At 43.8% G+C, this 22774-nt stretch overlaps 2 protein-coding genes across 3 annotated transcripts in view; one reads left to right on the top strand and one right to left on the bottom strand.

Annotated features, from left to right (window-relative positions):
- KCTD3 (potassium channel tetramerization domain containing 3) overlaps positions 1-3492 on the top strand; it is a 37105-nt gene extending 33613 nt beyond the window's left edge. For both annotated transcript variants that reach the window (XM_051613558.1, XM_051613557.1), the window contains 3 exons: positions 451-635; positions 738-876; positions 1224-3492. In XM_051613558.1, the coding sequence (XP_051469518.1) occupies positions 451-635; positions 738-876; positions 1224-1806 (907 nt within the window). In that variant the 3' untranslated portion in view covers positions 1807-3492. The remainder of the gene's footprint in view (positions 1-450; positions 636-737; positions 877-1223) is intronic.
- Positions 3361-22774, bottom strand: part of USH2A (usherin) — a 388839-nt gene continuing 369425 nt past the window's right edge. Inside the window, exons 64-71 of the mRNA XM_051613556.1 lie at positions 16701-16910; positions 14633-14871; positions 13879-14096; positions 11841-12017; positions 9866-9949; positions 8035-8279; positions 5634-5861; positions 3361-3450 (exon numbers count right to left, since the gene is read on the bottom strand). Coding sequence (XP_051469516.1) covers positions 3361-3450; positions 5634-5861; positions 8035-8279; positions 9866-9949; positions 11841-12017; positions 13879-14096; positions 14633-14871; positions 16701-16910 — 1491 coding nt within the window. The remainder of the gene's footprint in view (positions 3451-5633; positions 5862-8034; positions 8280-9865; positions 9950-11840; positions 12018-13878; positions 14097-14632; positions 14872-16700; positions 16911-22774) is intronic.

Below are 22774 nucleotides of genomic sequence, written 5' to 3'. Positions count from 1 at the left end.
GGATTTATCATAAATTGGTTTTTTGCATATATTTTATGTAATTAAAAGATTAATAATATTTTGATTATTAATAATTAACCTGCAGATTAATAATCTGCAGGTTAGTTTCCTAGAGTGTCTAGCACATGAAGGTGCTAGTTGCTGTCATTCTTGTGAGAGCCTTAGGTTTCTAATCACTGCAAACTGAAAAGAGACATTGACATATGGGTGTTCCCTAATAAAAATAAACAAGTAGAAAGACTGCAGATGGGCTGGGGGGGGGAAAGTACTGTCTGCTGCTGAGCAACACGCCAGTTGTGCAGGGGAAGGTATTTTCTCTGGGAAAAAAAAAAAAATCATCTTCTGATGGCAAGTTTGGTGTCTTCTCAGAAAATCAGAACAGAACTGACTTTCCTGGCCAAACTTCGTCCATGTGCATTGTTTGGTAAGTCGGGGGTTCTCTTCTTGTAGGATCTGTGAGATCCAGGCAGTTGACTGCACCACCATCTCATCATTTACTGTGCGAGAATGTGAGGGGTCCAGCAGAATGGGCTCCCGGCCACGCCGCTACCTCTTCACTGGGCATTCAAATGGCAGCATCCAGATGTGGGACCTGACCACAGCTATGGATATGGTTAATAAAAGTGAAGACAAAGGTAAGTTGTGCTATGCCGGGACTGTGGTGTGGTTCTTTTTCTGTCCTCACATGTGCATGACTATGGTAACTAGACTTGGGCACTAAGAACTGTCTCTTTCAGATGTTGGCGGCCCCACAGAGGAGGAGCTGCTCAAGTTGCTTGACCAGTGTGACCTGAGTACCTCTCGCTGTGCCACACCCAATATCAGTCCTGCCACCTCAGTTGTTCAGCCAAACCGGCTTCGGGAATCTAATTCCAGGTAAGTCCACCAAGAGTGGCGCTGGCTGCAGACACCTAAAGTTTTACCCTTCAGGTAGGCAAAGAGGGGTTTGGTGACCTGAATTCTGTAGCTGAGCCCCTAAATCCATGCCCTAAGTGTCTTGAACTGTGCAGATATACTCCTCAATTTATGTTGATTTGTATGTGTGTAGATTAAAATATCCTATGAGAATCTGAAGGAAGTGATCTGAATGCCCTTGGGAGGGGGTTGTGATGGGTATATTGCTGTTGCAGCGGTGGGTGGGGGCAGTGTGTGCAGAAGAATTAGCTGCTGTTCTCAGCCTAACATCTGCTCTTCTTGTTCTTGGTTCTTTTTCTTTCTTGAAGCCTCCAATTGCAGCACCACGAAACAATCCATGAAACAGCCACGTATGGTTCCATGCGGCCATACAGAGAAAGCCCCCTGTTGGCAAGAGCAAGGCGGACGGAGAGTTTTCATAGTTACCGGGACTTCCAGGCTTTTAATTTAGCCAGCAAAAGCCCAACAGAAAAGGCAGCTGCTGCAAATGGGAATTCAAACCAGACAGAGGCCAGGAAGGCAACAGCTGAAGGCAGTGCAGCTGAGAGAAAGGCAGCCCTCACAACAGCACTTGAAGTGCGAGGCATGGGTGTGACAGATGCAGGTGGGTGTTGCAGTACAGAAGTTCACCGTCTGCCAGAGAGTTCTGTGGATCTCAAAAGAAGAGGACCAGAAGAGGAGAGTGAAGCCAAAGCAGAAAGCAGAAAGAAAATGGGGTTTGAAGGAGCTGGCTTTCTGGGAAGAAAGAAAGTGCCTCTCCTGGCTTCTGCGCCAGTCCTTGCTGAAGGTGGGCCTGAATTACCTGGTGCAGCTTCTCCCTCGCCTACAAAGACAGCTGCTTCACCACGTCACAGAAAGAATGATTCGTCCTGTCAAGACTATGGCTTGTGAAACTGTGACTGGTGGCCAGGATGAGGTACAGGTGCCCTCTGGCTGGTAGCAGGCATAACGTTGTGCGTTATGGGTGGTGTCTTAAATGGGACTTCCTTCTGATAGAATGGAAATTGTAAGGTTGTAAGAATGTACCTGGCTGCTGCCAAACCTTTGAAGAGTTGTCCACATCAGCGTGTGGCTTTATGTAATGCTCCAAAATATAGTACGGTACTTAGTCCAAACCATTGTTACTGTGTTCTTGTGTAAATGTGGTCAGGCATGTGATATGTTTGGATTATTTTTGTTTTGGGGAAAGGAAGGGTGCTAAAGGAATATCCGGTTGCTCAGTGGAGCATGCCTTTTAGAGACAGCCACATGTTGCTCGGCAGAGCTGCTGCTGTCTTGGCTGGATTTTGCCTAATCCACAGGGCTGCAACTATCATCTTGTTTTATGAATGGGATCTTTGCTTTGTATGCTGCTGTCTGAAATCTGAAATGTTTTGTGCAGGTTAAGGAGGAAGATGTTCAAAATAGCATATTATTTTGCCTCTTAGTCCAAATAAATTGCCAGAGGAATGTTGCTTGTGCTTTCTGAAAATGTGTGGTATCAGATGATGGGTTTTGCTGATTGTGACTGAGAGCACACATAAAAATATGCTTGCAGAATACACAGAACTGGCAGTCTCTTGAGGGCTTCCTTGTCACTTTCTCTGAAAAAAGGACAGAGATGAATATGGGAGTAGGTGTACTGTCATGGTGTAGTAATTCTCAATTATAAGTGCCTTGACATATTATTTCCTACCAATGTTGCACTGACTGCTTGCTGCTTGCTCCTGGTTTACTGTGGATGGTGAACAAATTTTATTGCTGGTAGAGTAGTAATATATAAGCAAAAGGGAAGGCTGTGACAGCAAGTGTTTAATAGGAAGTAGGCTAGGAGGTTTTCTACCTCTGAAAACACATGCTTTTGGAGTTAAGCATTAATGGCTTTTTTTTCTAAACTTGAGCTGAGAGGGTGGGGAAGAGGGATTGAGATAAAACAAAGGTTTAAAGCAACTCCATAAGAATTCCTACATTTGCAGTTTATTCACCTCTACATGAACATAATTTTGTGATGGAACTTTGTCAGGCCAGGAAAAGACACGGCTGTCCTGCCATGAAGGCCTCTTTTAGCAGCATGCTGCTTTTTGGACAGGTGAAAGACTTGACTTTACCAAACGTGCTGCCCCCTCCCACACCCACCACCCTCCTCAGTTGGGAAAGTTGGATGAGTGACGAAGTTGAGAGCCTCTGCCTTCACAGTCTTCTATTACTTTTATACTTAAGGATTTTCAAACTGTGTTCTTACCTTTGTGAGGTGTCAGTGCTAGCACATGGTTTTTACAATACAAAGAGATGGTAAAAAAAAGGCCAACTTACCCCCACACACATATCTCCTCCCAACAAACTTTTATCTTTAACCAGTGGGCATGGGGTGGGGAAGCAGCAGCCCTATCCCCCACCCCAAGGCCCTGCATGCTGCTTTTGGCAAGTTACCCACTTTCCATTTTTTTAGAGAAGGTGATGTGTTCTTCAAAGGTGGGTGTCGGTGAATGTGGTATGCTCCTTGGTGACTGTGCTGAAGCCTTTGATGACATTGACAAGATCTTCTTCATCTGCATACTGTCAGGATGGGCAAAAAAATAAAAAAGCATGTCAGCCAAAGCTGTCCAGACTAAAAGTGATTCTTTCATTTTTCTTTCCTCCTGCCACAGTTCTGAAAGTCAGATAAATAAGTCCATTTCTAGCTCTCTACATGTTTTCTCCCACCGTAAGCTAAGAACCTAAGCATTCAAGCACCTGAATCCATAGTAAAAAGATTTTCATAGTAAAAAATAGGCAAAATAAATTACTACATATTGCTGACAAATAGCAAATAAAATAGTATTTGTTAGAGTGTGATGGGGAGGAGATTTAAAAAGAAAAAGAATACATGTTTACATTTTTTTTTGTTTAACAACCATGTCACCTGTGATTTAGGTAAGATTTTGTTCTTCCAGCTTCTAAAGGGGGGTCTGAGCTTCTTCCAGCTGCACTGATGCCTAATGCATTGGAGCCAGAGAAAGAGTTGAAAGCAGGAGAGAAATAAACTGTTCTTATAGCTTAAAGAGATTACCAGCAGTATTACTGCAGATGTGTGTCCTGGGCCAGTTCAACCATTCCATATATTAATTTCCAATCTGGACAAAGGGGTGAACAAAACTTGTTGACAGCCTCTGAGTGTAATAGAAGGAAGAACAGCGTGAAAAGCATTGCAGGAGGTTTGTTTGCAAGAGAGTTGCTGAGCAACACAGGAATGGAGACAGGTTCAGGGAAATGTGAAGCCAGGCTCTTCTGACTCTCTCTACATTGCTTTACAAAGCTGCTGATTTTAAAAGCAGCTGAGCTCATGATGTCATAGCTGTTTGCCACCAGAAGTGAGAGGAAGTTTTTGTTCTCCTCCTCCTACCACGTCTGAAATTGATTGGATTATTGTGTAAACCAGTTCCAACATACCGACATCCAGCATGTGTATGGGAGAGGTTGCAGACTGAACCAAATAATGGTGTTAGCAGAAGATAAGCAGATAGAGCAAGAGCTTTCTTTTAGCATGGGGAAGCTGTTCTTGCAGCTAATGAGATCATACAAGGGTACATGCTGGTGGGCTGTTAGTCCCCAAGGAATTAAAACACAAGGATGTGATAGCTCTGAGAAAATGGCTCAGGGGTGAGTCACAAATACTGCTGACTTAAGTTCATGAGCAGCTGAGCATGCTCTGAAAGATCAACATGTACCTATAGGGGTTTTGCTTAGAACCAAGTATCACTATCTTCTTACAAGCCTTCCTTGGTCCTGCCGCTATGGTCTAAGCAGGTATGGCAGCAATGGTAGCAACAGAGCTGTACTGTGGCATGATTGTACATTCCAGCCCTTCTACCCATTTGGTGTTCTGAAGGTGAAAGCCCAAGGAAGCTGCCTGGATTTATGTGCCAGGCCATCCGCCACATCACTTTGCATTTTCTAGTCAGCTTTTTCTGGGAGCAAACATCTCTTGCTGGCCCCCAAACTCCTTCCCACACATTTTCTCAGGGAAGGGTGGGAGTCAAGGGGCATGGAGGTTAAAAAAGCCTGTTTCCTGGTGACAAAGGGTAGTTGCCACTGTGCTTGACTTGAGAATCTTAACTTCTTAGATCTGTGTGTTCAGATCCGTGTTGGTGATACTGGCCAATTCTATCCTATATTAAAAGATGGATATTTTGCATACCCCCCTGCCAACATCTTTCTAGTTCCATGTGGGCAGTTTGAAGTAATTTGTCATGAACGCTAGAAGATTTCAGCATTTGCATGATGTCTGGGTCATGACTGAGCAGAAGACATAGAGTAGGTCTTGTCAGCACTTGAGTCTAAGGTTACAGAGCAGGAATTGCTATAACACAAGCTTCTCAATGTGTGAAGGATGCCATGACATCCCTCTTCACACATGTATGTTTGCTGAAATGCACAGAGATAAAAAAAGCCTTGCAAAAAAAAAAATAAAATGCAGGGAATTCTTCAAGGTGCATATCCCTGGTAGACTATGGAAACCATAGACAGATGCCTGTGAACCCCTCCCATTCTGTAAGAGCAGTCTGTGACCACCTGTGGCTCCAGAAGTGAGTGGTATGCAGGAAGGATTTTGAGGCTCTGTCCTCTGACCACGTCCTCCCAGGTGTTTTGGCTGTCTCTCTAGCAGCTTTACATATTTAGACCTTTTCATAATTCTTACAGAACAGAGAAATCACTGGCAGCTCATGTTCACAGAGTGAGGAGAGGAACAGAGTCCTTACCAAGCCACGGCCAGGAGTGCGATGATTGCGAATAATGGCATCCCAAGGGGATTCTTCAACAAGAGACTTTTTGTCATAGAGGTCGAGCAGCTGGCTGACACTGCGATGAAGAGAGGCTTGGGAAAATGTGCGACTTAGCTGGCTTGGCCTCCTTGCCCTAGGTCCAACGTGAACACTGCGATTGCTCGTGGGAGAACCAGCTCCTGGAATTTTTGTATCTGCCAGCCCCTATGAGGAAGACACAAACATACTAAATAAAAAATAAAGGGCATGGTCTTAAACACTTTGTCTGAAAAAAAAACACCACAACAAAACAGGAGTGGAAGAGAACAAAGAAATCATGTACAGTTATAAAGAGAAGAAAAAAACCCAGACAATGGACCTTTCCCTCTTGCAGACCAATAATACAATTTAAAAGAAAAAAAACCCAATCAATCCTTTAGAACAGGACTTCCCCAATGTCTTTTTTTTTTTCCTTTCCCTATTTTTTAATTTTTTTAAAGTAGGCAACAGGCAGAGGTCCAAAGATTTTACTACCCGAATGATAGCCCACACTTGCACAGCAAGGGGATGTTGGCAGATTTCCTTTTTCAGTTATCATGAGCAGGGAAAAGACATTCGCACACCAGGAGAAACATGCAATGTAAGCCACCTGCGTGCATGCTCCTTGGGTCATCTGGCACATCACACATCTTGCAACTCTGCAAGCTAGTGACTCTACCTCAAAGTGCGTTGTGTAACTTTTTAGAGTGACACTGCTTGATGAATCAGATGTGTCAGCAATGGTCTCAAACTGGGATTAAAGAGAGGGAGGAAAAGCATTAGGGCAGGGCAAGGTGCAGTGCAGGTACAGGCTGTTCCTTACAAAGGGTATGGACTAGTTGCAGCTCTGTGAAGGGAAGCAATATAGCAGCATTTGGGGAGGAAGGGAGCTGACAAAGATGGAGCACTTATTTAACTTATTTAACTTTTAACTGGTCATCAAGTATTGTGTTGGCAGCCAGTATTCCTTACCAAATGACCTCAGTAACAATTGTAAAACACAAGTGATTTTGCCACTTCATAGTAGTTATATTCTAACTGCTCAGATTAAGTCCTTCAACTGATATATGGTAGAATCTTCCTTTTTATTAAGTTCATGATCTTCTGGGGGAAAACAAAAAATAAAAAAAAAAGAAGAAGAAAAGAATGGGCAGGAACATGGAAAGGAATTGTGCAGGCATGCCAACAAGAAAGGCATTTTAAAGTCAAGAGGAACAACACAACATGACAGACTGTAGAGGGAAAAGAATCAAAACCATGATACCAAAAAAGTAGTTTCTTATGCTTTTAGCCTTTGCCAGGAGAAGGGGCACACTGGAAATCCCATTGTTTCCAAGAGCTCCTTCACTGAAGCACAGATGCAGCTTCTTGGCATGAAGACAAGAAGGAACAGAATGCGTGAAGGATGCAGGAGTCACTATCCTGCTTGATGGCACCCACAGGAAAAAGAAGCTGAGAAGTGACAAGAAGAATCATCTCACGGCCCGTGCCTGGGAAGACGCATGGAAATGGAAGGCACTGTCTCTGCCATTCTCAGTCTTTTAACAATCATCATATTCCTTTTGTCATGCTTTTCCTCAAAGGGTAGGCTAGCACTGCCACTCTGCTACCTGGTGGAACATTTTATTTATCTTTTTTTTTAAAGAATTATAACTTGAAATAAAAAGTTATACAAAGCCTTCCTCTTTCTCACTCCCCAGCAGTCCTCCTCCCACTTCTCCAGTAATCTCACTGTGGCTCTATCTGCACAGAGTCACACCCACATTTTGTGAAGGTCCCTAGCTTTTCCCTGGTGGCACTTGCTCACCCCCAACCCTTCCTGGCACACAGCTCATCCTAGAGCAGTCCAGCTGGATGGTGGGTAAATACTATGAAGAAACAGAGCCTCTCCCTAAGTCTTGCTTTTTTGCAGGCACATTTCATGCATACCTGACAGACTGTCAGATTGATTCTGGTTATCCATCCACAACAGAGAGTTGGGAACATATGAAAGGTTCCTTTGAAACGCACGTGTGCCTTCTCACAGCATGCCAAGGCCTTTTCGGCTTGATTGCAGAGGTCAGCTAACACCAGGTGACATCAGTGGCTTTGCATTTTCTGTGACTCCAGATCCAAAGTTTGTCCTTGGCATCAGAAGCATTTAAAGGCCTGCAGATCAAGTGCCATAGGGCTGGTTTTTGGACTAGGCACCTGTAACCTGGCTGTCTGTGCATACATAGACACACCAGACAGCCCTTTTCTGACCCTGAACAGCCTTCATTTGGTAACCAAGAGTGCAAGAAAACAGCAGAAATGGGAATAAAAATGGTGTGTGGTTGAAGGGTTGAAGGCTACACAACATTGCATTTACCAAACGTACCGGATGGGTTTCACCTGATGAATACACACTCATTGGTGATGTTCTTTTCTGGAGAGGAACTAAAGGAGGTCTGTCTCGTGCATAGGGTTGCTTGTGGACTTTCCTTTGAAGAATTAAGGAGAGAATAATAGCCAAGAGGATCAAACCTAGAACTACCATCAGCACCGCAAACCATAACTCGTTGTAGAATTTTGCACGTTTGGACTCTGCTTTGTCCTTCTCTCCAGGTGTTGTCAAGATCAGACCTGTAAAAATCGGAAAGGATTAGGGGAGAGTGTTATTTCAGAAAACATTTAACAATATGCTACCCCTTTCCTTGCTAATAAATTAGGCAGAAATTTAAGTAATTTTGTTGTCATGTGCTTATTTGCACTTATGTTCAAGGTGGCATAATGGTTCAATATGCTAGCGGGCTATCATAAAAAGCTTACTACCCTCAAGAGACCCTGCTTAAAATTCTGGCATTGCTGCTCAGGCTGGAAATCACCACTGCATCAGCAGCTCTTGAGAAAGGAGGTGGTGGAGGTGGAATGTGAGAAAAAAAGGGTTCTCCAAGTAACCTTGAAGAGTGGAAATGACTATGGTAATTTCATAGGAGTACAGACAGAGGACATTCTCTCCAGCACTGTGTAGTGGCAGGCCTGTGCAGTTAAAAAGAAAGAGGGAGGAAGTCTGAACCAAAATGAATGATAAATTAATACAAAAGCAAACAACACAAAACATTTTATTCCTCCTTCTCCACCTGTTAGAAAAAAAACCCACTTGGTTGGCTTTGCTCATACATAGTACAGGTGTAAGAAATCTCAGAGAGAGGATTTCCTGTTTTTTTCCAATCCTACAATTTGAATCCAGATTCTTTGCTAAGGAATTTCCATCACCTTTGTTTGCAAGCCTCTGCTGTAAGTTGCCTGTGATGCTGATTGAGTTTGCAGTAGAAGGAGACTGTGGAAGGTGATGGGAACATTTTATAATGCCTTCACAGCAGAATTGCCTGAAATTCAGCAGGAGTGAGAGCTTGAAAAGGGAAACGCTGTGTAAACCAAAGCCAAGGCCCATTTGTTTTAAGAAGTTGAACAAGAAGCAACTCAATTAAAAAAAAAATAATAATTATTTAACAACAATATGTCAGTTAGAAATTGTTTGAACCTTCTCAGAAAACTGAGGAGATAAAATCCTGAAAGTTTTTACTGGTACGCATCTATTACTCAATTGACAACAGACTGGGATTTCATCACTCCCAACTCCTTCACTTCAACAAAACAGGCAAAGGCCTTGTGGACACAAAGGAATAAACGGGGTCCTGACAGCATCTTGTATGACATTTTCATTAACTGGTTTAAAGAACAAATCCCAGATGAAACTGCAGGGTCTGGCTGGTTGGTGATAGGAAAGGAGCAGGCAGGTGCCCCTTCCTGTGGTTGGTGGGGTGCAGGAAGGAGAGAGGATGTGTATCCTCATTGTTAAACTGAGGAGCAACATGGGAGGACAGGATTAGAATTCAAGATAATCTTAACTTGGAAATAAAATCTGGAAGAGAATAGACTCTATGCAGGAGGAAAAAAAGCAGTATATTTTGGAGTAAAATATTTGTGTAAAAAATAAAAGTAAAAACTGTTGCACATCTGGAGACAGGATCTGAAGCTGATAATGATGTAAAGAAACAGAATGCCAACCATAGCAAAAAAGGTACATGACCTACATAGCTCATACCCTAAAGACACATCCCCTGATCCTGCAATGAGATGCCATCGTGTCTGGCATGCATGACACATCAAGTTTCTACCACAAACATAAAATCAATAGGTGCTAGGTAATTTCTTCACGTATTTACCAACTCCATCTCCAGCGCTGTACTTGATGATCGGTGTCATGGCACTCCCTTCATCAGTGATACAGGTCACTTGAAACAAAAAGGCTGAGCAAAAAGGTTAGAAAATACTGTGAGCAAGGGAAACCAAATGCTGTAGGTGCTGCTTAATCACCATGATCCAGCAGCAGAGACAGCAGGTCTGAGAAAAGCCAAGACAGGCATAGCATATAACCCATTGTTCCCCAGGGCTCAGTGCTAGGGCCGCTCCTGTTTCACATCCTTATTGATGACTTGGATGAGGGGATAGAGTGCACCCTCAGTAAGTTTGCAGATGACACTAAGTTGGGTGGAAGAGTCGATGTGCTTGAGGGCACGGAGGCTCTGCTGAGGGATCTGGACAGGCTTGATCAGTGGGCTGAGAACAATGGCATGAGTTTCAATTAGTCTGAATGTCGGGTCCTGCACTTTGGCCACAACAACCCCCGGCAGGGAGGAGTGGCTGGAGAGCTGCCCAGCAGAGACGGACCTGGGATGCTGACTGACAGATGGCTGAACATGAGCTGGAAGTGTGCCCAGGTGGTCAAGAAGGCTAACAACATCCTGGCTTGCATCAGGAATAGTGTGACCAGCAGGACCAGGGAGGTGATTGTGCCTTTGTGAGGCTGCACCTCAACCACTGTGTGCAGTTTTGGGCTCCACAGATAGGAAGGACATTGAGGTGCTGAAGAGGGTGCAGAGAAGGGCAAATAGGTCTGTAGAACGGAACTTATGAGAAGAGGCTGAGGGAGCTGGGGCTGTTCAGCCTGGAGAAGAGAAGGCTGAGGGGACCTCCTTGCTCTCTACAACTACCTGAGAGGAGGTTGTAGTGAGGTGGATGTTGGCCTCTTCTCCCTGGTAACCAGTGATAGGACAAGAGGAAATGGGGTCAGGTTGTGCCAGGGGAGGTTCAGATTGGACACTAGGAAAAATTTATTCACAGAAAGATTGGTGAGGCACTGGAACAGACTGCCCAGGGAGGTGGTGGAGGCACCATCCCTGGAGGTGTTCAAAAAATGGGTAGATGTGGTGCTTCAAGGAATGGTTTAGTGGTCACAGGGATGTAGGGCTGATGGTTGGACTTAATGATCTTTAAGGTCTTTCACAACCTTAATTATCCTATGACTCTATAACTCATGTGAGACCCAGAGTAGAGCCTCATAGTCCCTTATCAATGGGTATTAAACTTTTAAAGTACAAACCATGGCAGCTCACAGTCACTGCTATGATGTTGCTATAAATTATGTTCCTCTTTCACTACTCAATCCTCCCTCTTCCAATGACATGTGGCTGTCAATTTTCAACTTACTCATTGTTTTGTTCTAAATACTCCGTTCATGGCTGATACAAAAATGTTAAGAATGTTTGAGTAAAAAAAAAATAAGTATTAGCATCATTGCAGGAAAGTGAAAAAAACCCCAACAAAACATCCTTTAAAATACAAAAAAACAACAACTTGATAAACAGAATATATTTTTTCTTGGGTTTTTTTCTTTTCTTATCTTTCTCCCCCTCTCCTGACAGTTTCCTTTTATATTAAAGATTGCAATTTTCTGAAAGAGAAACTAAATTTCAAAACACAGCTCATTCCAAGAGCTACTGACTTAGTTTTGCTTAAGAAAAATTCAGGTTCCAGTATTTTCTGAAGCTGAGGGTTTTCCATTAATTTCCTAGAGAATAGCCCTGAAGGAGGAATCTGCTCCAGGATTTGGGAAGCTCAACCCTCACAATGAGCCAGAGCAGCCTCACCCACTCATTTAAAATGTTTAAGGGGAAGTTGAGCTCCAAGGATTTTTGTTTCAAGCACCTACTTAGATGCACTTCAGTGTGTCTGTAGTACACTCCTGTGCTCTTAGCTTGGGATGGCTATGGAGAGTTTTTCTTAAACTGAGCACACAAGAATAGTAATTTAGCTCCAGAGTCTTTGACAGAGAGCAAGCTATAGGAAATGGCAACTGACTTTTGTCGGACATCTTTGGTAAATACAGTTCGGTGTCGAAGCCACTGTAGATGCGCTGCCCGCTCTCCGTTAGCGCGTACTCCTTCAGGCGGCCATTCAGGACAAACGTGCGGCTCCAGTCTATGTGGATGGTAGATAAATTGCTGACAACGGAGAATGGCGCCATGTACCGAGGTGCTGCAAAAGAATGGAAAAAAAAAAATAAAGCAGCTAATTTCTAGCCAAGAGGCAGGACTGAGTTATACTGCGCAGAGAAAGAGACTCTGCATGATACCAGCTCCCTGTTGCATGCACTCCCTCTCCTCTCGTATTCATGTGTATGAGTGGGGAAGATATATAAGGAGAAAAGGGAAAGCTGCTGTAGCATGCCTACCTCTACACTGAGAAAGCAGAAATATCTCATATCTTTAAAATAAAAAACATAGATCTCCCTTTCTTTGCCTTTGTGTATGTGGTACAGACACTAAAACTGTGTACATGAAATTCCAGCTCAAGATGGGTGACAGGGAGACACAGGAGGTTGCACAATTTCATCATGCCGGGCTGTGGGAACTGAACTGCTGAGGAGAGGACTCTTTTGCAAGCCCTAAGAAATTGCCCAAGGTTGTCTTTTATCACATGCACATACATGAAAACATGGGGTTTCAGAAAAGCAAGCGCAGATGGCAGGCAGAGAGAAAAGAAACCCAGAATTCACTTCAGGGAGGAAGAATTCGTCAGTTGGGCTCATCAGCTTTCTGACAAAAGACTTCATTTAAGTTTGATGTGGTCCTCTCCTGTGGCTTTGTTGTTAAGCCATATACCCAGTATACGCTGGTTTGTCATAAGAAAGCTGCTTGTCCAGTTGCCCTTTGCTGCTTATTGTCCACTGTCACTAAAGCAAGCTTTCCAGGCCAGAGGAAGGAGACAGTCAAGAGTGACTCAGGAGACCTGGTGTGAAGAGGTCAGCAAGGCAGAGAAAAGCAAGACTGCAAGAAGGGGGCTGCAGACTTGGTGGAGGTTTAAAAATGGCTTTTAAACCCTTGCATTCTTTGTATCTCACCATTCGTAATGAATTTTCTCCATTAGCATGATTAGCATGATTAGCATGTTCTAGCTTTTTAGTTTGCAATTTAATAAAACACAGCTTTAGACATAAGGCCCTTTTCCTTTTTTTCCAGTGGTGACATTAAAGAAAATCTGGGGTTGTTCCACCTGAAATTTTCAGCTAAGGATGTAGCAGATACATTTTTAGTAATTAGTAGGCAGAACTACCAAGTGATGCAAAAGTGATTTTTAGAAAGATGATGCTGAAATCCTGACACAGACAGTAAAACAGAAGGGCTGAAGTGAAATGCCCAAGTCATCTGTTATGGAGTGATTCTGGCTACAGCACTATAGATCTTTTTAATAAAAGCTGATGTTAGACTACTACAAATTCAGTTTTCATGGCAAAATCTATTCTGACTGTAGGCACAGGTCCTGCATGTTAAATTTCCATGCAGGCCACCACAGGGCCTTAAAGTATTGGCTGTGGGGGTCAGATAGGTAGTAATGAATTCTTACTTCATTGTCTACAAGGATCCAAATGTTCAGATGACATCCAAGGGAAACTCTCATCAGCCCTGGCAGAAGTGTGGCATGAATTAGGACAGTAAGATTGTTCTTGAAAAGAATCATCAGGTCTCTTTCAAGATCTCCACTTTTCTCAGGGATTATTTATGGTGACAAATTTATGACTACACATCATCCTTTTGGTAATACTTGAACATTTTATGTTCTGCAGTTTTGCTGCCCATTCTCAGTAAAATAAAAGGTTTCCAGGTTGCCAAGACAGAGGATGTGATATCAGACAATGAGAAAAGAAGTATTTTTGAAGGAATGAGCAGTCAATCCCCAGAGCAGAATTTCAATGAATGGAGAGCAGAGGCACAGTGACCAGCAGAGCAGATTTCTGGGGACACCATCTTTCACAGAAGTGGAGAAGTCAGTTGGTGTTGTGCAGCCCTGTGAATCAGAAGCAGGCACTGCTGACCAGTGAACCATTTCTCATACTCACGCTCTTTTTCCGTAGTGAAACCGATCCATTCTGAGGCGCTGCTGCCGACAGAGTTGTATGACACGACTCGCAGGTTGTAAGTTGTGTAAGGTTCGAGGTTGGACACGTTGGCACTCTGGCCTTTTCCTGTATACTTCACCTCAGTCGGGCCAGGACTGCAAGCCTTCACTGCTGGCTGCAGGTTCAGGGGACAAGCCATATACACATGGAGCTCATAGCTGAGAAGAAAGTTGAGATTTTCATTAATTGGGGGCCTTAGTAGTGTAACAGCCAACAATGCATTTCACCCTAATGGCTGTATGTCTGGTTACCAGAGGAGAGAATGGACCAGATCCTAGTTTTTCTCTTGGAGGTTTTGGCAATCATGGCTGTCAGTCACACTCACAGGGAAACTGTTGATGCCATCTGCCTTGCTGCTCACTTCTGCAAATCTGGATTTGTCTTAGTAACTACCAGATGCAGATGCCTCTTCCCTGCCAGTTGATCTCACAACTTTTTGGCTGTGCAACCACAGCTGTCAGATAATTACCTCCATTCACAACAACTCATCCTCTCTGCCTTCATCCCCTCTCAATTGTTGTGTGTAAACCCCTCCCAGATGGCATTTAGGCCACACAGGACATCACCACCAACACTGGGATGCAGGAGCATGGCTGTCACAACCGCCTAGTGCTCTCAGCCCTGTGATTCCAGCTCACATCCAGAAGAACTTTTTCTGCCACCACCTCTAGCTGAGCTGGGTGGCAGGTCCTACCTGGTGACAATGCCATTGGGTGACTGAGGGGCGCTCCACTGGAAAGAGGCATTCCGGGAGGTCACGGTGCGGATCTGCGGGGGAGGCTGCTCTGAGGGTGGAGCTGGCTGTGTGGTGATTTGGGCCATGGGTCCTTTGCTACAACAGTTGAAACAGGTGCAGGCCTCCACGCCAATGAAGTATGTAGTAAAAGGTTTTAGCCCATGTATTGTCTGCTGGGTGGCAGTCCCTTCTGACAGCTGTAAAAATTAAGAGGGAACTTGTCACAGCTCCAAGCACCATAAGTACTAAATAAGAGTTATAGAGGTGAATTAACTCCAGAAGAAGATGGGCACAAAGTTTCGCATGTCCTTTAAGTCTGACATTACTGCAGCTGTTGTGTACTGGGAACTCTGCACTCATTTTTCTCCCAGTACAAAGGTAAAGGGCAGTGTTCAAAGGAAAAGACCATGAATGGCATCAGTGGCCTCACAGATGTCTTGAATTGAGCTACGACCAGCGTATGTCAACTTGCAAATGTCATTCTCAGGAACAGAGAAACAGAAAACCTTTGAGGAGAAACTCTGGGATAAGTGGTACTGAAGCAAAAATAAATGTGGGAAATGACTTCATGATAAGTGTGCTAGCAAATACCCATGTGTATCTCACAAGCTTTCTCGACATGGGTACAGGAGAAAGCATTGGGCAGAGTGATAAAAATGTGTCTGGTGGGTCAGTTTACTCACTGACAGGAGAATGTGCCTTCTGGCCCTCTGAGTCAAGGGCCAACTTGGTGACGCTCTGCATTCAAACAGCCATAGCACCCATAGTGTGTTGGGAAACTCTCTTATGCTCAGCAAGGGAGACCTGGCACTTCTGGCAAAGGAAATGGTGCCCTTGTTCTGAAGCTGCTTGCAGGAAATGCCACTTAACCTCACTGCTGTAGTCATTTGTGGGTAGAGTTTCTCAAGCCAAAGAAGTAAAAATATGTAGAAAACACCAGAGGGGTAACATCTGCTGCCATTTGGCAGCACGTGACCTAGCAGAGTGCAGCCAAAAAAAAAACACAGGAAGGGAAGAGTCAAGCAAACAAAGGAGAGCACTTGATACTTCTCAATGCCTGAGCTGCAGACAAGTCCGCAGCATGGCAGGTGTGAGTGGGTGGAAAGGGAGGGCCATGCAGGCTTCAATGAGATGAACTGGCCAAACCAGACACAGCCAATTGCACTGGAAGGAATAAATGTGTAATGTGCCATCAATAGGCAGCTTAAGCTTGTGGACAGGCCTGATGACCTGGGAAGATGTCTCTAGCACTTCCAAGCTGAGCGCGGTGGAAGAAGGGAAAAAATCCCATACAGATATTTACCTACTTGTAAAAAAATGAACAGACAGTGTTACAGACAAGAAGTATTCAAGTATTTTGCACTGATTTGGTTGTAAGTATTCCAGGCAACTTTCACAATCCTAGCTTTTCCCCACATCTCCCTATTTTATAACTCTAAGGAAGCTCTGCAAATTTCCTGAGCTGAGACTGGTCATTTCTGGACACCTAATAGTGTCTAGGCTGAGACTTGAAACATAGAGGAAGTTCCTTGGCTACTTGCAGTATTCTTCAGTTCTTTACTATGACATACTTCTTACCAACAAGAAAGATTTTTAAGGGGAACTCATGTACAGCACTTTCTTCTGAACTTCAAGTCCACAGGCTATCCAAAGCACACAACCATTACCTACTGGCTGCAGTCTCACCTACAACATTGGGACTGGCAGGAGGTGTCTGGAAGTGTTTCATTCGGGTCGTTAGCCATCCCTGAACAAAACTGCTGATTCCCATCTCATTGCCACAGCACAACACCACATGAGAATTGTTCAGTGATGAGTTTAGTTCCTTGAGAAGCATGACATTTAGGTGGGGGAAAGCAATGGTGGTTCTTTGACCAGAAGAGAGCATTGCAGACCAGTTGTCAATGGGAGTGGAGGACAGGAAGACAGTCTGCAACCAGCAGTGGCAGCTTGTAGGAACAAAATTGTCAGAGCTAGAATATAAAAGCTCAAATGGAAGCACAGAAACAGTATTTGCAATACTTACCACCACATCAGTCCCTCTGCTATCATTAGAAAACAGCCTGTAGATACTGACCACCCCATTTGGCTTAAGAGGGGGGCTGATGGTCACCACGGCCACTGTGGATGCCACTGTGTCGAAGAGGGGAGCTCCCAGACCCTCTGGAGGGGCAGGGCCTGTCCGGCAGCGGGACCAGCCACTCGGTGTCCGACCTGCTGAGTTTACTGACCACACCTTCAGCACATAAAAACAGAGAACCTGTTAGTGGAGGACTCAAGCCTACAAAACATCCATGGTTAGCCAGGGATGCCACTGCAGCTGTACTAACACTGAGAAAAATGCAGCACGCTGACACCCCTTGACTGCTGTACAGCACCTCTGTTGTATCAGTGACTTCCTATCAGAAGAACAAAATGTTTCCCACTGCTACATTTATGGAAAAGAAGCAGTTTTCCTGTCTCAGGCAGTGTGTGTTTATGTGTCTTTTTCATTCCTGATCCCCACACTCTGAATTCCCACCACTGTCTGTGTCACGCCATGCAAAGAGGACTCGTTCAGAAGCTGTGATCAACAGTGGCAACGGTTTCAAAGACATCCAAACAACTATACTGATATCCAGTCCTGCAACTTGCTCCTTTCTACACATTTCCTTCATGTCTGCAAGCAGCCCCAGTGAATTCCACCTGGCGCTGTAAGACAGTTTTGTTCACCTTGACTGAATTGCTCAAGCCAAGCTCTAGTTAATCTTTAAGACCAGAAAGTTTTACAAGCATATTTCTCTCTTAAAAATATTAATGTATCAATCATTTGGCAGCATTTTCAGTAACCCATAATATAAATAAAGCCCCATTGAAAAGGGTTGTTAAGTCAGCATCTTTAATTTATTTTCACAGCAACATTTGCTTTATTGCATGAGCACAAAGGCAACAGCTTCAGTTCCAAGATTTCAAAATTTAGCAGCTTGAATTAGGCCTGATTAAAAACCACATCTCTATGAACTATGCCTACTGTTTTTGTCAGCTTCCCAAAACCAGAGTGATCTGCAGACTACATAAAACTCAGCACTTATTTAACACACTCTCCAACAAATCTGCATGAAAATTAAATTTTGCTTTCATCAAGGAGTGAATAAACATATGGAAGGATGTATAATCTTATTTATCAAAAACCATTTGTATAATTAAACACGAATATCATAAAAGGTTGCCTTAGGTCATCATTTGCATGAGTAAGTAATTTGTAGAATGTCAGGTACAATAGACAGAATAGATGGATGCATGAGCGTATAGGGTTAAATTAGGCTCAATATTAGCCAGCCACATAGTGATCAATCAGAATGATAGATCTAAATGGCAATACAAGAGGACTGTCTGACCGATTTTTTAGTATAAGTATTCCTTAGTAAGCTTCCATGGCGAGCAGTTCTAACTACAGTAAAACATGTTCTTATGTGATCTACATTGGGCAGAGGTCCTGGGGAAGATGACAGTGGTACTGTGCCTTAAAAAAATAAGAAGTTTAGAAAAATGAGGTCTTCAAAACTGACCCTCAAGTCCTTCAAGCTTGCAATATTAAGTTTCAAGACCACTGGACACTTCACAAGTGGTCTGGGGAAGGAAAAAGGCCAAAAACCGCCACAGTGGTTTCAAAGACTGTGGACACTCTAATTGCAAACCCGAAGTTCCTGCCTGATTCCATCAGTAAGATACAGCATCATCCACTGAAATATTACGTAAGTACAGATGATGCCCTATAATAAAAAGCTCAGCCAAAGCACTTTTCATTGAAATCAGTAATATATCTCTGTTGTGAACTTTTCATAAAGTTAAACTCTGTTCACTTTACTGCAGTAGGTCAAACCCTCTATCTCAGTTCAGTCCAAGGTACTAAAAAGACCTGCCCACAGTCATTCATTTCAAGAGGTATATTTCTTGGAAGAGAGAATAAGCCACATGTGGAAAGAGCAGTTCTGAGTGTGCCACTGGCATCGACTCAGTGCTGACCTGAGTTCAAGTGCCCCAGTTAAATCCAGGCTGTGGCCTTAATGAGCAGGGAGCGTAACAGTGCTGGGCCTGAGCTGCTGAGCAAGCTGCTCACAGGAATATGAAAGGTGATGAGTTAGGAACAGAGGCTTCCTGTGCAGCATAGGCACTCAGATGTAGAATGGGACCCCCTGGGAAATTTGGAGGAGGGAGGGATGCAGCTCACCTGGGATGCACACACTGCACTGAGAGCTGGATGGAGACACATTCCTCCATTGATCACTCTCCTGTCATAGGTACTCATGCCTTGTATTTCAGAAAACAATGGCTTTTTCTTTCAGAATACTGACTTGGGACAAGGGAAAAGGAGATGCTCATTCCCTTTTGCATTGCAGCTAAGTGGTCAAAGCCTCATACATGTGGGCCTGATGGACAAGCATGCTCTAAGAGTGTCTCCTAGAAAGACACCAGCTATTCAGCCATGCCACAATGTGTTTCCAGCAGAAAACCTCTAGGTGTCTGTGAAACTCTCCAAGGCCAACTTCTGAGACAGTTGTGACAGCTGAACAGGATTTCTGAGGATCTAAACTCTGGATTTGCACTGATCTAATCTGGATTCCCTTAACTCCCTCTGCTTCCACTCAGCAATCTGCAAAAGGATGCATGGATTGAGAATCACAATCCAAGTAAATCCTGGTCAGCCTTTGAAGACTTTGAGCACTAAGTGCCCAGAATTGCCTGCAGGTAGAAATGCTAATGTTTAGCCACTTCTTTGCATGAAGAAATGGAACAGCATGGCAACAAAAGTCTATTCAAATCAGAAGTTTGGTCATGGCTCTTCACAAAGTCACCACAAAACAGTCACAAAGCTGTTGCCTGGTTAAACTGAAATTTCACAGTTTGGACTTCTGTAAAAGGCTTTTTTGGCTGGCAAAAAATCATAATAGATTGTGATATAATCAGCACAAAAATATTTACCTGCATTTGTATAGAAATGTAAAGAGCTTAATAGGCAGCAGTATTACCTGCTGCTTTTAATATAAGAAGTAGAAAAGTGTCCACAGGCACATGGGCTCTTTTATAAGAAGCAATCACATCTCAGGGATGTACTGACAACACAGAAAGCCAACAAAATTGTCTTATAACCTGACTTTCTGAATATATTGCCTCCAAAAGCATTAAGTCTGACATCATGGTGCATGGCTCAGCATCCTGCCAAAAGATGTGCTGCTGTTAATGGCTGTGCTGTCCCAAAAAAGCCAGGAGAGGGCTCCAAAATCAGCTATAGCTTTCTCCATCTGCTGGCCCCCGGCCCAGACCGCACTTTGAAGTGGAGCCAGAGAGAGGGGAGAAACCTCTCCAGAGAAAATATATTTGGAGGACTGAAGAACTCTGGTTACAGGTAGCTAAGCTTGTTTTTTTCCGTAATGAATGAGGCTTCACAAATCTTTGCTTCTGGAAGAAAGTGGTGATCAGCCATCACTGAAAATGCTCACAGGACAACCTCAGGGTTCATCGGCACAGCAAAAAGTGCAAAACCTATGAGGAGCAGGAAGGGAAGTGTTGAGAAAATGGCCACCACCTTACCATGGTGAACCCAGCCTGTTCAAGCTTTGTAAAGATGAGTCATACTCCTTCCATAGAGGGCAACAAAATCACAATGGCCTTCAGGTGTAGATGCAAAATAGTCACCATTGTAGATGCTGACAGTGGAAGAAGCCTGTTTGATGACTTACTCCATCCCTGACCACAAGGTTCATCTTCTGCAACATTCTTGAAATCCCAGGTCCTTACCCAAGGACGCTATGTTTTAAACTAAAAAAGGAGCTTTTCTTTCCTCAAGTTGAGATCATATGCAAAAGCATTTACTCCATACAGGAGGTACTAAAGGGAACTGAGGGAAACAGCTGGATATATGCTTCCACAGCTCATCCAACTCTGCAGCACAAGAAAGGCAAAAGAAGAAAAGCAATGATAAACTAGGTGAGCACTATGGCCTCACCCCGATGAAAAAAGAGAAAGTGAAGAAGCTGCCAAAATAAAGCACTCAAATTAAACCCCCATCAAAGAACAAGGGTAGTCCAGGGTTAAGGCAAAAAACATAGTGCATTGCCAAAAGTTCCCCAAAACAAAAAAAGCAATGCCTTGATCAGATTACTCCAATCACATGAAGATGTGTGACCAGGGCTGACTGAGGCGGGGTTTGGCCAAGGAGGTGCTGCCTACACTAACCCCTGCCAGCTCACAACACGCAGATCTCTGACCTGGCTCAAACAACGTGACAGGTACTATGGGTGCAAACACAGGGACCAACCAGGTAGTCCCCATGCGGGAATCCTCCCTGCTCCTGCGAAGGGGAGCCTCTGGCAGCCAGAGCCAGAAGAGAATGAGAAACTATGTTACTGGAGAGGTCTTCTCATTCACTTCTGGTGAAGCATGAGGCTGGCTTGCCTGTATGAAGGCAGCAGTCCTGAGCTTCTGCTGATCTCCGAGGCCAGGGAGAGGTAGGAACCTCTGCTTTGCATGGAGGCCAGGCTCTGCTCACCCTTCCTGCATGCAGAAAATCAGCAGAGAGGCAAAGGAGGCAAACAGCTGGCTACCTATCAGCAATGCCTGGCTCGCACCAGGTCCTACAGGCACCATGCATCAAGCTGCTTCACACTGCAGTTAACATTTGGCCTCTGTGAGGGACAAGACCTCAGCTCCATAGGTGGCTGCAGCTTACTCTGAGCTGCTGCAGGCACTTGGGACAGAGTTATTTGCCTTAAAAAAAAAATAATCTCCTTAGTAAATCACTACCTACCTTCATCTTTGAGCACTCATTATAGCTGTAGGGCAGTTAAGTAGTGCTGTAGGTTCTGGAGAACCATAAGGTCAGACCAAGCCAACCCCTTCACATGTGAACTCTTTACTCCTGTGAGTGTCAGGTATGAATTGGATCTCCACACTTGGGAAAACCATGGACTGCACACACCTGTGACTGCTGGTCTTTCTGAAAAAGGATTCTATGCTGGAACTGTCAGCACATGCCATGAGAGAGAAATGGTAGCAGAGAAGGGTTTATACCACTCTTTCTGGAGTTGTTTCATGGAGGTCACAAAGACACAGCAATACTCTGAGACTTTGCTTTGGATTTCTTCAGTCAAATATGTTCCACTTCTAGCCCTACCCTTGCAGAAATGCAGAGTTTTCACAGTGTAATTATTTTCCAAGATAGCAAGACATTTTAGGGGTATATAAGATATTACATCAGCAAATTTCAGAAACACAGCACTCAATTTTTAGCTATGATTGAGCAGCTGTCTCTAAGAAAGTTGAAGAGACCACAATCTTGGCTGGTTAAAAGCAGACAAAACCCAGAGGAGCTCCCTCTCACCATCAGTTGCAGCACTCTTCCCAAGTCTTTCTTCTCACCAGAACCGGCCCGCTTTCATCCCAGGTAATTTGGAGCTACTTAAGCAATGTCAGCAGAGCTCAGAGCACAAAGCTTGTCTATGAAATGTAGCATTCAGTATTAGGATAATATATTTGCATCGGGCTCTGCAGTGTCAGGCAGGTGTTAGCAAAGCAGGAAGTTTCAAAAGCGGCTGCACTCCATGAGGAACAGAGCAAAGGCAACAGAGAGAAAATAGTGCATCCACTCGTAAGCAGGGGTGCACAGAGGTAGTAAATAAATGTGTGCTTTCTGATTGCCCATCCTAAGATTCATTCTTTTCCCTCTTCAACATTCAGTTAGCATTCTTTGGAAGGTCTGTAATGGGGTAGATTTGAGGTCCAGGCTTATAGCACTCTGATAATTTGAGTCTCTTAACACTGGTATTCATCTTAACTGTTCAAATGCTAACAAGAAAAGTACTAAACCCATTATGGGGAGAGGAAAAGGAAAGACAGTAGGCAAACAGTTTGGGACTTAAAATTACTAAATTCTAAAGGAAGCTCATTTCATATAACACAGTACAACACCAGCAATTAATGAGAGATGTAAACAAGTTTAACTCTAAAAGGCAGAAAATTAAATAATTTGTTTCCTATGGGTATATAATGAGATAGTTACCAAGTTCCCATGAGAGAGATAAGCAGATATTAAAAGGTCTTCTCAATACCTGTAATGGCTAA

This window comes from Apus apus, chromosome 3, assembly GCF_020740795.1.
Source record: "Apus apus isolate bApuApu2 chromosome 3, bApuApu2.pri.cur, whole genome shotgun sequence".
Taxonomy (NCBI): Eukaryota; Metazoa; Chordata; class Aves; order Apodiformes; family Apodidae; genus Apus; species Apus apus.
This window is presented reverse-complemented; position numbering and strand designations above follow the sequence as displayed.